This window comes from Aethalodelphis obliquidens, unplaced genomic scaffold (genome assembly GCF_003676395.1).
Source record: "Aethalodelphis obliquidens isolate GAN/ISIS:26980383/991018 unplaced genomic scaffold, ASM367639v1 scaffold19, whole genome shotgun sequence".
NCBI classification, from domain to species: Eukaryota; Metazoa; Chordata; class Mammalia; order Artiodactyla; family Delphinidae; genus Aethalodelphis; species Aethalodelphis obliquidens.
The window spans coordinates 13,565,217-13,579,523 of record NW_020837963.1 but is presented as its reverse complement, the minus strand read 5'-3'; the positions used below and the strand labels follow the sequence as shown (position 1 = coordinate 13,579,523).

General features: G+C 44.4%; 1 protein-coding gene across 9 annotated transcripts in view; it reads right to left on the bottom strand.

Annotated features, from left to right (window-relative positions):
* NEDD4L (NEDD4 like E3 ubiquitin protein ligase) overlaps positions 1-14,307 on the bottom strand; it is a 344,189-nt gene that overhangs the window by 174,734 nt on the left and 155,148 nt on the right. Inside the window, exon 1 of one of the 9 annotated variants that reach the window (XM_027118618.1) lies at positions 12,676-12,848. The exons of 7 other annotated variants lie outside the window; for them this stretch is intronic. Coding sequence is in view for 1 of the 2 variants with exons in the window: in XM_027118615.1 (XP_026974416.1) it covers positions 5,723-5,745 (23 nt within the window). In the remaining variant the exon portion in view is untranslated. Of the gene's footprint in view, positions 1-5,722; positions 5,936-12,675; positions 12,849-14,307 lie in introns of those variants that run through there. One more of the 9 variants, XM_027118615.1, reaches the window with a different exon arrangement.

Below are 14,307 nucleotides of genomic sequence, written 5' to 3'. Positions count from 1 at the left end.
GTGAACCCTCTACCTTTGTGGACTTTCCCCTCTAGCAAGGGGAAACAGGTGGTAAACATACAGATGACAAACACTGAAGAGAAAAGAAACATAGCAGGCAAAGGGGACTGACATTGGAAGGTGGAAGGAGGCACTGGTTGCTGTTTATTAGGGTGGTCCCGGGACCTGTCCGAAACAGCGATTTTTGAATGACTTGCAGGAAATGAGAAATCATTAAGTGGAAGACGCTCACAAAAATTTAACAGTCGCACATTTGACAAATATAGGATTTTTTTTCCTTCTTTAATGGCTGCCTTGGTTTACTTGATTTAGGGTAACATAGCAACGTCATTGAGGGCATGCACCCTGGAGTAAGACACACCAAGTTTGTTTTCTAGTTCCGCCACCTGAAACTGGAAATAATCGGATGTCATGATGGCTATCAGTTAATCTCATCAAATGGTAAGGGAGGCCTCCAACCCTTTACTTCAGCGCTTGGTGAGCTGCAGGTGTCTGGAGTCCTCCCACCGCTTCCCTGCCCCCGAGCACAGCAGGGGAACTTGTGGCCCTGACGACCTAAGAAACGCGGAACACAATGTCTCGTTCTCAGGGATGCTGGGTTAAGTGCAGGCAGTATGGACGGCATCTCATAAATGTACTGTTCTGCGCGTGTTCACATTCACCCGTCCCTCTCAGTATTTCACCTATACTTTCAAAATAGTAACAAGCCATTCCAAGGCTTGGATCCATAAGTCGCTAAAATCAATTTTGACTTCAAAGATGAGAGCTCAATGTTGGAGGTCACGTAACTTAACATGACTCCATTTGGCAACTGACAGAACTTGTGTCATGTCAACGGTACAGCCCCAAGTTCAACCCTTTGCCTCTGTATCTAGGCTGCCACACCGCTTAGAAGGTGGAATAATTCGTTCATTCTGGGCTACTCCATAGATGAGCATGTGCCTGGCTTCCAACATGCATGAGATGAGATAAACATGTCTGATGGGCAGAATTTTTTTTTCCAGGAAACATCTTTTCATTCTGCTCTAATAGATCAGTGGTGGATTTTTACCCTTCTAGGCACAATAATGCATAGCTTTCTATGGGAAAGATGTTTTAAAGGTCTTTTTTTTTTTTTTTTTTGCGGTACACGGGCCTCTCCCGTTGCGGAGCACAGGCTCCGGACGCGCAGGCTCAGCGGCCATGGCTCACGGGCCCAGCCGCTCTGCGGCATGTGGGATCTTCCCAGACCGGGGCATGAACCCGCGTCCCCTGCATCGGCAGGCGGACTCTGAACCACTGCGCCACCAGGGAAGCCCTTAAAGGGTTTTTTAAAGCAGGTTTTCTAACCACTATCCTAGAGTCGGCCACAACTTTCAAATTAACCAAAAACAGCCATACTGGAAAATGTTAGAAACTACCATGTGAAAGAAAAGGAAAAAAGGCTTGTCCACCCATGCAGTTGTTATTCCCATGCTTGGTTATTATACGCTCCCTTGGTTACTATCGGCTGAAGCTCCCTGCAGATGCTATGCGGCCCGAGGGCCCGGGCACCGATGGGCACTTGGCCTCCCCAGCACCCAGCTCCCAAGTGGCCCCCCAAGGGGCTCCAGGGCACATTTGTTGAATAAATAACAAAGCCTCGCCTCAAGAATGGGAGGCCGTTTAGACCCTTACTGGTGTGCTCTTCATCTGGAGCTCACAAACTGCTTTTTAGTTTGTTCTCTGCCCACACTTCTCCCCTCCCCCACAAAAAGCAGCCAAGCTAAATATAGATTGTTCACAAGCATGACAAAAGGGTGATTTAATTATGATGCGGTCCATACCTAGGATGGGGCAACTGCAGGAGGCCTGCAGCTCTGGGCAGATGCCAGGGAGGGCTGGGGTGCCTCACCCACAAATGCTCTGCTGAGTCTCGCTGGGGAGTCCGTGGGTCTCAGCCTTGAACTGGTGGTTATTGCTGGCTTTGTCATCAAAGCTTTCTGTACTGTGTCATGCTCAAAATCTAATTTTCATGGCAACAGCCCTGCAGTGGGTGATGCCTCATCTCCCGGGATTTGCAGTCCCGGGTAAGTGACAGGGCCCTGGTTTGGTCTTCTCGTTCTCACTCACTCTCTCTTTCTCTGACAGGCATACCTTTCAGCTTACATAATCTTTCTAGCCATTAAGTTCTTTATTTCCTTTGGAAACAGAGTTCCACTGGCACACACACACACGCAGGGAAAATCGCTCCATCTTCAGTGTGTGGCCTCCCGTTTAGGAACAAAAAATTTAAAAGAAAAAAATGTTTTAACTAGCTAACGAAATTAGGGGACCTATTTTTGCCAGTTTGATTAATCTCACCCATCAATCAAATCATAATTGTCTTTGATTGCCATCCTCACTCAGCCCCAAGCTTAAGGGCTGTTCAAGTGTGTATTCAAAAATAAAATCTAAATAAATAAATAAAATCAAGTGAAAACAATAAGAGACAGGGGAAGAAGCAATCAACCTTTTAAAAGAATTTTAGGTCCACAAAAACTGCCAAGCATAAGTGAAAAACAGGTACCCCTCAATGTCTAGCACAAAGATAATAAATATTCAGTCACTGACAGACTCAAAGAATAAGGAGAAGACGAATTATTTCAAAGTAACGAACACAGTATTACAAATGTCCTCAATAACCTTGTCGATGAGTTAAAATAGTCACACACCATATTATCAGACAGGACAGTGTCCTTCAGACATATCACTCACTAACTTCACATACAATTATGCCCTTGAAAAACCTCAACACAACAGGGCAAGGAAGAAAACGTGGGACATATTAAAATGCCTTAAAGCCCGCCACACCATTTCCTTTAACGAAGCTGGAGACTTCCTTGAGTCTCAGGCTAGTCTACTTAGCATGGCAGATCTCGGACAAAATCAACTCGCCAACCCTGTTAATTGAGTTGCACGTTCAAGTCCCTGCACTGGAAAATGCTCCCACAGATCACAGCCCCAGGACTGCACCTGGCCTCTGGTCCAGACTCTGTGACCAAATGCCCTCCGTAATGTGACGGCGTTTCCAGTCACTGACCTGAGTCAGAGGTGCTTTACGATCACATGTGACCCGGTTGCCTGCAGCGGCAGGATGAGTAACAGTGCGGTGAGCAGGACAGCTTACATCATTGCAGGTGGTGCTTTTTTAATGGGTTCCTATTCAACTCCATTTACCCCACCGGAATCTATCATCTCTGAGTTTCCACTTAGTGTGAAGCGACACCGCTAACTGCCTCTGGGAGGTGACGCTCTGCCACGTGCCCATGTGCTGTTCCAAAAATTTCCACGGACATGTCCGTTCTCTAGGAGCAGGAGAATCAAGCCTTTGTTTTCAGGGATAATGTCAACCGGGAGCTGGCACTTTAACCTTTTTCCCAGTAGCTACTCTTCTAAGATGAATAAGCAGCTCACAGCTCTCTCAACAGCTGAGAGTACAGCTGGTGGTTATCTGGAAAGATCTCGTGATGCTTTTGGCTCATGCTGTTTTGGCGACAACACTGAAGCAGGAAGGATTTTCTCTACGATCTAGACCTCAGGCCTTTAGAGGAGCCAGGAACAAAGCCAGCCATCTTTGACTCCTGGAGGGCAGCTGGGGGGTCTCAGCCAGGCCCGACCCCCAAGTCCTGGCCAGCGGGCGGGATGGCACGGGGAGCTGCCTACCTGTGACCCCGTCTACCTGGATATAGAGAAAACCCAGCCAAGGGTGGAGGGCACACAAATATTGACTGTAGGTGAAGGCATGCCAAGTGAGCCTCGGTGGAATTCTGAGCCACTGAAAACATGGTTGAGATAGGTTTTGAAAACACCTGGGAACCTGTGCTTCTGCCATCACCGTGAAGGTGAATGAACTCAGATGCCCCTGGGATCCGAGGGGAGAGGCCGGCAGGCAGGCTACAAGCCCACCTGTACAACGAGAAGCCCTCGACGTTGCTAGAGCATTAAATCATCATTAACTCAAAACACACAGGAGGGAAATCACAAGGCGGAACAGACTTCTGCCAAGGTGAGAAGCGTGGCAGCTCTTGAAAATCGACTCGGAAACGCCCTCAGAAGTACAGGCTGATGTACTACCTCGAATGAACCACAAAAAGTCAGAACAACCCTCCCGCCCCAACGCAACCGTCATAACCCCCAAAGTCTTATCAACTGCCTCTAAGATGCTGTCAGTAAGTACAGAGGGCTCCCCATACCCACCAAACAAACCACGTCAGAATAAAACTCTTACATTCCTAACAAATTCCCATCATTCTGTCCCTGCCTTCATTTGATATCTTTAAGTTACAGTCCGCAGTGATAAGAGAATGTCCTAAATGTGGTGTTTTCTAAAATCAACATTTAGCTGCACTACAAGACTCCCCCCACACACAAAAAAAGCCTTTTTAAATTAAAAAAAAAAAAAACCCGCAACAACTGTACATGAGAACCGTTCCCACTGCTTTTCTCCTGTCTAAATAGAAAGCATTTCCTCTTCCTGTCTTCTTAAAAATTTCACCATCATCTTCCTCAAATTCCCATGGGAATGAAAGTTCACCTCTTCCTCACAAACATTTAGAAAAGGTGGTGGGGGGAGGGAGGCACTACCACGTAAGTCCTTCAAACTCCCTCTTATAGTTTAGTTGCTTGCTGTTTCTTTGATGGGCACAATCTAACTTGAACACATGTAAACAACATACTTCACAATGTGAAATAAAGAATAACTCGGATTTGACTACAGGCTTTGCATATTTCACCTTGCTGATACCTTTTCATCATCATTTGACATTAGGAACACTTTCTTGAACGTAACCTGGCTCGTTCATGTAAAGGTGTGACCTGCGCTCCAATCCATTTAGCAACACACAGAAATACACTAACTAGTTAACAGTTTATGAATCATCATCAAATGAGACAGTAAAGAAACAAAAATCACGTGTTAATCGTAACGCATATCCATACGTATGGGTAGTGAGGGTGGGAAAATGATAAGAAAACCTAAAAGGAAACCAGCTGAATATGTTCTGGGCTTAAACTTTTGCTCTGTCCAATCAAAAATAACAATAACAGTAATAACAAATGCATTTAGAATAAGTCATGTAAGTCAAACATTAAAGATTTCTATCATTACCAACCAAAACTTCCGATATAAACCATAAATCATTCTCCAAGCAAACCATTTCATGACCTAAGATGTGATTTCATCTGAGACCAAGTACAGCTGGTGTCTCCCTCTTCTCCAGTGAGATTGTTAAGTCAGAAATACTCAGAGAAAACAGAGATCCAAAACAAAACAGGAAGAAAAACATAACTGTTTCCTCCCCAACCAGTGATTTCTAAATCAGAGAACAACATTCACAGAACTTAAGTGGTCGACATTTTCCATTACTTCCGAAAAGAAAACAAGAGTATCCACGGTGCTCTCAACTTCGGAATCAAAAGTGTACATTTTTCTAAATAGCCAAGACAGAGATAAGAAAGCTGAGAGGAGAGAATCAGGAGAATTCAGACCACAGTTCTTTTCAAGTTTCATTTTTTGCTGCCGTCCTGTCTGTGTATACGGAGAGCAAAGCTGATCAACTACAGGGAACTCTGAACACCAAGAAGAAGTAATTTACAAGGGGAAATCTTGCGCTAGAATAATGCCACCGATACAAAAAGGACTGCATCGAAAGCAAACTCTGTGCCAACAGCAGACGTTGTGCATTCATATAATAAAAGCAGACAGTGGTGTCTTTATCCTTACCTACAGCTGTCCTCAAGGCTCATGAAAAGCAAGCCATCTCTCCCGCCGGAAAGCGTCTGGGGGGCTAGCGCTGCAGTCACAGTTGGGACTTTACCGCCACGACCCTTGGGTTCCCAGCCCCAGCTTCCTTCCCGGTTTTGAAGGGCTGCCCACTCACACCTCTGCTGATCCTCGGGAACCACCACCAGCAAGTTTTAACACAACTGACGAGGAATGCCCCCGAGCTGGCTACTTATAATGATGATTCACTTCAACGACAGCTAGAAAGAAATGTTTGTTGGTGGAAAAGGAGTTGAGTCAACTCCACCCCTACCGTAAGGATTAAGTAACTCCACGCAGCTCGGCAATTAGCTGAAACAGCCTCCAGGTGCCCTAACCTGAGGTTACCCGCAGCGCTGCTTCTCCCCGTGGCAGTTCTCAGCGGGCAGGGAGAGGAGCCCAGGGCTACCAAACAGGACGGGTAATAACGAGCGTGCACATGGTTTCGTGAATAACTGTAACTTGGGCTAGACTATTTAAAGCTGCTCATTTAAAGCTGTTTCTGAGTTTTCTGGGAAGACAGGCAGTAGAGGTCTGTCCTTCACCTTCTACAGTGAACTCGGCTTCTCTCCAGTTCCTGCGTGGGAGGCTGCACACCAAGCAGGCGGAGAGCACAACCTGCTGCCAGCCCTACCGTGCCCACCAAGAACTCAGAGTCTTCGTGGGGGAGGGGGGGGAAGCAGGGCAGAATAAAGGTAACTATGATGCAAACGACAACAGCAAACAGAACTGACAGGTTGGGGGCATTTGGTGTCATGAGAGACAGCACCACTCTGTAAATCCACCATCTCTGGTGTGCAAGCCCATCTTCAGATGAACTCATTGGGTGCCCTACGGTATAGGTCAAGGGCAGAGTGAGGTCGGCAGAGCTCACCTGGATACTCTTCAGCACTGTGTCCTCCTTACGGGGTACAGCTCAGCCACCTGACCACCCTTTACTGAACCCCTGAGGCCAAGTTAAGACATGTCTTCTTTCCTTGGCTAGTGACAGGCACCAGTTACACCTCTGGGCTCTCACTGGAAGCAAGTCAACTCCCACTCTACAACCCCAGCAGGTGCAGCTGCAACAGGAAGTGCTCCCACTTGTAGCAAAAAGCTAACTTTCCACATGAACCCAAACGTTCCTGGCATGTCAGCTGAGAAACGATAATCTAGACTTTCAAGTTCCCACAGGTGTTGGAAGGCTGGGATTCCCAGAGGTGCTGGGACAACAAAACAGGTCACCAGGGGAGCCAGTGACCTCTAGTGGCTGGAAGGATCACTGAAAGCTTGCTGGAGAAAGTCCACACCTGGTTATCCAGAAACCCTGTCCCCAAACACACCCTCAGAGACGCAGGCCGACAGGTCCAACCATTTTCTGTAGAACTTTCTAAACAACGAGAGAAATACCCTGAGTTTTTAGTACTGAGCAGGTAAGGACACACAAGTGCAAAACAGTGTAATTTAAGAGCAGGCACTCTACCTTCCTTGACTAAAATTAGTATCTAAACTTATAAAATTAAGAGGTTTTACATTCACACACTGACTGGGAGGTTAAAAAAAATAAGAACCACAATATAGTATACAAAAATATACCTAAACAAGCTGAGTAACAATTTTCCTGATGCCTTAAAGATAAAAGGCCCCTATACTTCCCATGAAATATTACCCAACTGCTACAGGCTGAATCGTCCACCCACAGATTCTTATATTGAAGTCCTAACCCCAGTACCTCAGAATGTGACTATGTTTGGAGGCTCTAAAGAGATAACTGAGCTAAAATGAGGTCATGAGCATGGGTCCTGACCCAGTGTGACTGGTGTCCTTATAACAGAAAACTTGGACAGATAGGTACAGCAGGAAGACAATGTGAAGGGACAGGGAAGAGACAAGGCGGCCGTCTGCAAGCCAAGGAGAGAGACCTCAGAGCAAACCAACCCTGCTGACACCTTGATCTCAGACTTTCAGCCTCTGGAACAGTGAGACAATAAATTTCTGTTGTTTAAAGCCACTCAGTCCGTGGCACTTTGTTATGGCGGCCCCAGCAAACTAATACTCTAATTAAATGATGATTGCATTCCAAGTGTTCACACAAAAAAATGAAGATAGAATTCAGATTTCTGAGTAACGACCATTCTCCTTTTAGTGTGTTTACTCCCTCCCTGTCCACAGAGGCTCTGCCTTGAAAAGTGCATAGAAAAACCTTATTCTGGACAAAGGGGGTAAAAAGCCTACACACCCTTCAGACTCCACTTCTGCCTCCTCGATTTATACAGTCAGGCTCACCGACGAAGTGGTCTCCATCCACATCTTACTTACTCCCCAACGGACAATCAGCTTCTGCCCAATCTCCACTAACAACGCAAACCAAACCTCGGCAACTACAATCCTGGCACTGAATTAGGAAAGGCTAACAATGAAGGAAATGCTAGAAGTCTCTTTAGTTCAAGTCCTTCTGTCTAGAGAAAGAAGTGAGGACCCAGCCAGAGCAGCACCACAATCTCGGAATAAATGCTAAAGCAGATTCAACCCAGACGCGCAGTCCTAGTCCAGTGTTACTAGCCCTGCTTCTGCTACACTATGCACTGCGGACAGCCTGAAATGATCAAATCTCTCCAGCCCCACAAAGAAAAACCACTGCTCCACGGAGCAGCTGTAGAAAAGAGGATGCAGACGCTGGATGACAAGATGGAGTATGACCAAGGTCCCAGACTAAGGCTACAGGCTTTCTTAACCTGGGCTCCCCTGACATTTGGGGTAACTCTCCACGGCAGGAAGCTGTTCTGTGCATCGTAGGATGTTTAACAGCATCCCTGGCCTCTACACGCTAGATGGAAGCTCTCCGGTGTGACAGCCAAGAATACCTCTAGACATAGCTAAGTGTGTCCTGGGAGGCAAAGTCATCCCTAGTTGAGAACCACTGGTTTAAAAGGACAGAACCTTGTGCAGAGCGAAGGAGTTGGTGGCCTTGGAGAAAGAAGCAGGGGGAAGTAGCATCTGAGGTGATACGGAGGAATAAAAGGACAAGTGCTGCTGTAGACACACCAGGAAAAAGGAAGAGGGAAGGCATGTATTTCCCCAACGAGGGTCTTTTTTGTGTTTTATTGTTTTGTTTTTTCCAAAGAAGCAGAAGACTGGGTCGTAAGCGGAGGGTAAGGGGATTAGAGATTGAGTTGGTAATATCCAAGTCTGGGACCACCAGAGAGCAGAAAGGGTACAGAGCTGGGCTGAGGCAAGGATGCCTAAGGGAAGACAATACCATAAACAGAGTGGCCCCAGCAGGCACAAAACTGAAGGCTCCGACTGCAGTCAGAGGATCCAGAAAGAAGGTGTGGAGGCTGGCTAGATGAACGTAATTGGAGCTCCTCAAGGGTTATGGACACAGTGCCGCAGATGTGCTGTAGTTTCCAAGGTCACTGTGGTCAGCAGTGGAGCAGACTAACCCAGCATCAGCTGAAGCTGAAAACAGGGAAACCAGCTAGAATCTGTTGCAATAGAAAGCCTAAAGATGGAGTATCACTGAAAAAGAAATAGCCTACTGACAATCTAGAGGGCTAAATAAACTCATCCCCTTTGATTTAATTCCAATCCACGGAATCTTTGCCAAGGAAATAATCAGGGGTGCGAGTTGAGCATCAAGAAGTTCACTACACGGCTTCCCTGGTGGCACAGTGGTTGAGAGTCCGCCTGCCGATGCAGGGGACACGGGTTTGTGCCCTGGTCCAGGAAGATCCCACATGCCACGGAGCGGCTGGGCCCGTGAGCCATGGCCGCTGAGCCTGCGCGTCTGGAGCCTGTGCTCCGCAACGGGAGAGGCCACAACAGTGAGAGGCCTGTGTACCGGAAAAAAAAAAAAAAAAAAAGAAGTTCACTACAAAAATAAAAACACTAAGCAACCTTAATGTCCAACCACAGAGAAAATAAATTACAGCTATCTATATGCTCACGTCCTCAAGGAATATTTTAAGACGTGGGAAAACATTCACAGTATAATGTTTAAAAATGTGAGCTATTAAACTATATGTGACGTAGCCCAATTTAGAAACTGTTCATATTTACATGTACACATTTTTAAAGCACCTGAGTCAGCCTCCACCAAAGCAACAGAAGTCATTATGAGATTTCCAAGGTTAACAAAAAATCACAAGAAAATGGGATTGCGGTCTTGGAGAAGGTGGTGCAACAGACGGAGTGGTCAGAGAGGAAAGGAGGGGAACCGGCAGCCAAGACAGACAAGGGTCAAGGGCTACATAAGGTTAAAGGGGAGTGTGCTGAGCAAATCAGGCCTGTCTGGATTTGATGAACAGGAAGGTGCTGGCATCTTAAGACAGATACATGAGTTGCACAGTGTTGGCAGGATGCAGTTAGCAAAGGGAGTGGAAGGGACAGCAGTCTTTCTCAGAATTCCCCACAGTCCTTACTGACAAGGAGAGGCCACGGAAGGCACACCTGTGAATGACGAGGTGTGGGTCTACCAGAAGTCTGCCAAGAGGAAAGGCTGTTTCCATCCCTTGGCGTTTATTTTTTTTAATTTAAAATTTGAAATAATGTTAAAACTGCATGGCAATTCTTTAATTCTATATTACTTACACAATTAAATGCATAACCTTCATACGGCTCCTAGCACTTCTGATAACATTACCCCCAAATTTTGCTCACTATCGCTTACTACACTTAGAAGACTGGGATGGTTTATAAGATGGGATTTTATGAACCACCTCAAAGGGTCACCTTGGATCAGTATGTTCCAATGGAAAGGAGAGGAAATACATAAAAGATAATTAAATTTTAAGTTCACATAAGCAAAAAGAATTTTAAAAAAGTACAAAGGCTGACTTCCTTCAAAACAAGATCTTATTAAGAATAGAAAACCTGAATTTCAGAGTAGCATTCCAAAAACTTCAGAGTTTCTACTTTGTTTGCTTTTGGTTTTAATCTTAGGAGGATTTGTCAATTACTGAGATCATCTAGAGATTTTTTTTTCCCCATAAAAGCCAGTAAAAATTTACCCATACTCTGCAGCCTTTGAATATTACTCAGCCATAAAGAGAAACGAAACTGAGTTATTTGTACTGAGGTGGATGGACCTAGAGTCTGTCATACAGAGTGAAGTAAGTCAGAAAGAGAAAAACAAATACCGTATGCTAACACATATATATTGAATCTAAAAAAAAAAAAAGGTTCTGAAGAACCTAGGGGCAGGACAGGAATAAAGACGCAGACGTAGAGAATGGACTTGACACGGGGAGGGGGAAGGGGAAGCAGGGACAAAGTGAGAGAGTGGCACTGACATATACACACTACCAAATGTAAAACAGATAGCTAGTGGGAAGCAGTCACATAGCACAGGGAGATCAGCTTGGTGCTCTGTGACCACCTAGAGGGGTGGGATAGGGAGGGTGGGAGGGAGACGCAAAAGGGAAGGGATACGGGGATATATGTATACGTATAGTTGATTCACTTTGTTATACAGCAGAAACTAACACCACAATGTAAAGCAATTATACTCCAATAAAGATGTCAAAAAAAATAAAAACATGCTTCTAAAAATAATACAAGTTTTTATAAAATGTTCACTGTCAAATATTTGTTAAAAAGCTTCATTGTAAACAATACTATAGCATTATTGCAAATACATAAACTATTTCCATATGCACATATAAATACAGCCAAAGGACTAGAAGGAAATAAAACAAGATGGTAACCAACGATCTCTCTCGGGCTATTCAGATTACAGGTGGATATTGCTTTATACTTCATCTTTTCCAATGTCTAATTCTTTTATAATCAGGGAAAAAAAGAATTATTTAAAAATTGCTAAGAATATACTATCACTCATTTATAAAGAATGAGTAATCAAATGAAGACTCCAAATGCTGGGGGAGAAAAAAAAACACCAAGTTTCTGTTTTGTTCAAATCCAGCTACAGTTAGAAAAGAAACTAGGACACTTGGAGGGGGAGGAATAAATTGAACCAAACAAGGATGACATGACACAGGCAAAAATCTTTACATAACACAGGCAAGGTTTGGTGATTAAAACGCAGTCTTGAATTTCCTCACAAGGTCTTAAATCCTCCTAACTTGGATTAGCCTTTTCTTCCAACGCCTTACAAAAAGAGGATGATGTGGGTTTACATGCTTCACAGGTTAATGCTGTGAAGCAAGCATTAACACAATTAATTAACCATTAACACAAGCAATCAAGTTGCTAGTGACTTTATCAAAACATCTGAAAAGAAGATTGTCTCATCAAGAAGGGGGAAAGGTCTCTTGAATCTTTAAACATCACTCAGTAAACATCGTATCCTGCATCTACTCTGCTCAAGGCGTTAGCCAGGACCCAGTTATTTGTATCCTCCAAGCATTTATAACCTGACAGCTGACAGACACACATGCCCAATTCACGAAGCGCTTGTGGTTCCTAATGTTCATTATTTTAGGGCAGTTACTCAGGAACCTGAACACGTTTTCACATGGAAGAAATACCTTATCCTTTGTGATACGGTCCAGGTCCTTTGCTGTAAAGACCATCTAAATGCAAATGACTCCCCCCAAAAACCTATGCAACCCTGATCTCTGTCTTGAGCTCCATTCTCATTTACCATCATCTCCTTCACATGTCCACTCGGAGGGCGAAGAGACCTAATGAGCTTGTGATTCTGCCTCCACATCTGTTCCCAGCTAACCCTTCACATCTCGGTGGCCACCATCCGGCCAGCTGATCAAGCCAAAGTTTCCTTGATTCTGTTCCTCTGTGTGTCCCTCACACACCAGTCCACTGGCAGGCCCTAAGGACGCAATGGCCAAAAAAAAATCCCCAAACATCCCCTTCTCTCCATCCTGGGTGTTAGTTACCACCCAGGTGTTCAAGCCATCCTCTCTCACACAGGCTACTGCAACCACCTCCAAACTGGCCTCAAGGGCCACTCTTACCTGCAACAGACAGTCACACCAAGCCACTCCCCTGTCTGTCTGGCAGCTCTCTTTGCTGGCTTTCCACAGCCTTAGGCATAAAATGCAAATTCCTCACGGTGGCCCACAAAGCCCTCAAGAGCCAGGGCTCCCGCCTGCTCCGTTCCTCTCCAAAGCCCCACCGGCCATAATGCTCTTCCTCAATCTCTGAAAAAACTCACTTCCACGTGAGGCCTTGCATCACGTTGGCTGTGCCTCTTCCTGAAGGCTCTTCCCCTACGTGTTCAGGCTGGTTCTCATCTTCTGATTAAAGTGAAGTGACAGTCTTTATGCTGAAAGAAGCATCAACTGGTACCACGCTTTGGGAAAGCAAACTGGTAATACATATCAAAGGACTTAAATCCTAACATTCTTTGATTCAGTAATTCCATTTCCAGGGAGGTACAGAACTTAATCCAACTTAAAAATTTTTGCACAGATATTCACTGCACCTTTCTTCTCTTATATGAGAAATGAGAAATTTAAACAGGACAGAAATGATTAAGATATTGCACACAGAGAAACCGGAATGCTGTATACCACATACGGGGATGTTAAGCGACCCAAAAAAAGGCTATAATGTCCACCTACGTTATGACGCTAATTGTGTAAAAATACACATTCCCTACCAAAAGACAACTAACAGGAAAATGCCAAAATATTAAGAGTGATGTTCTTTCTGTTGCTGGTAACTTTTTCTTTCTGATTTCTTTTTTCAGACTGAGAAAAATGTGTATGCGTAACTTTCACAATTATAGGGAGAATACCCCTTATTTTTAACAAAGAAATAGTGCTATATAAACAGTTGTTAGCTTTCCAAGAAACCACAGAAAAGGCATATTTAAAAGCACAATGTTAAAATGGAAAGCTTCTATATAAGGTATACAGTATTTCAAAAACATGTGTAACATATCACAGATATGGAGTTAAACCCCTATTCTTCAAAGACTTCTTACAAATCAATGAAAAATTAACAACCTTAAGGAAAAATGAACTAGGACTGCAAATTAGCACTGAATAAAAGAGGAAATACAAACATATGAAGAGATACTCGACCTCACTGATTAAAGATATAAACTATTTCTACCTTCCATATTGGCAAAGATTAAATGATTGATAAAACGGAGTAACACTGAGGATGGGAAAAACTGGTACTCTCATCAACTACTGGAGCCAGGGAAACTAGTATAATACTTCGGAGGGCAATTCCTCAATATTGTTGAACATCATACTGTATATGTTCATGTCCTTTCGTCCAGAAATTCAACTGCAGGGATTTATTTACAGAAACACACACACATAGATACATCAATAGACATCACAGAGCTTTTAAAACATGGTGTTGGATGGCATCATGGATATATTAACTGGGAAGAAAAAAACATACTGAAATCTGGTATCTCTATCATGATCCCAGTTTCTGAAAATAGCAGCAGCTAACTTTGATGGAATTGTTCCTACAGGACAGGCACTGCTTTAAGCCCTTTAAGAGCATCACTTATTTTAATCTTAACAATAACCTTGGGAGATAGGTACTGGTATTATCCCTGTTCTACAGAGGAGAAAACTAAGGCTTAGAGAGATTAAACAGAAGTTAGTATCCAGATGGCCCTC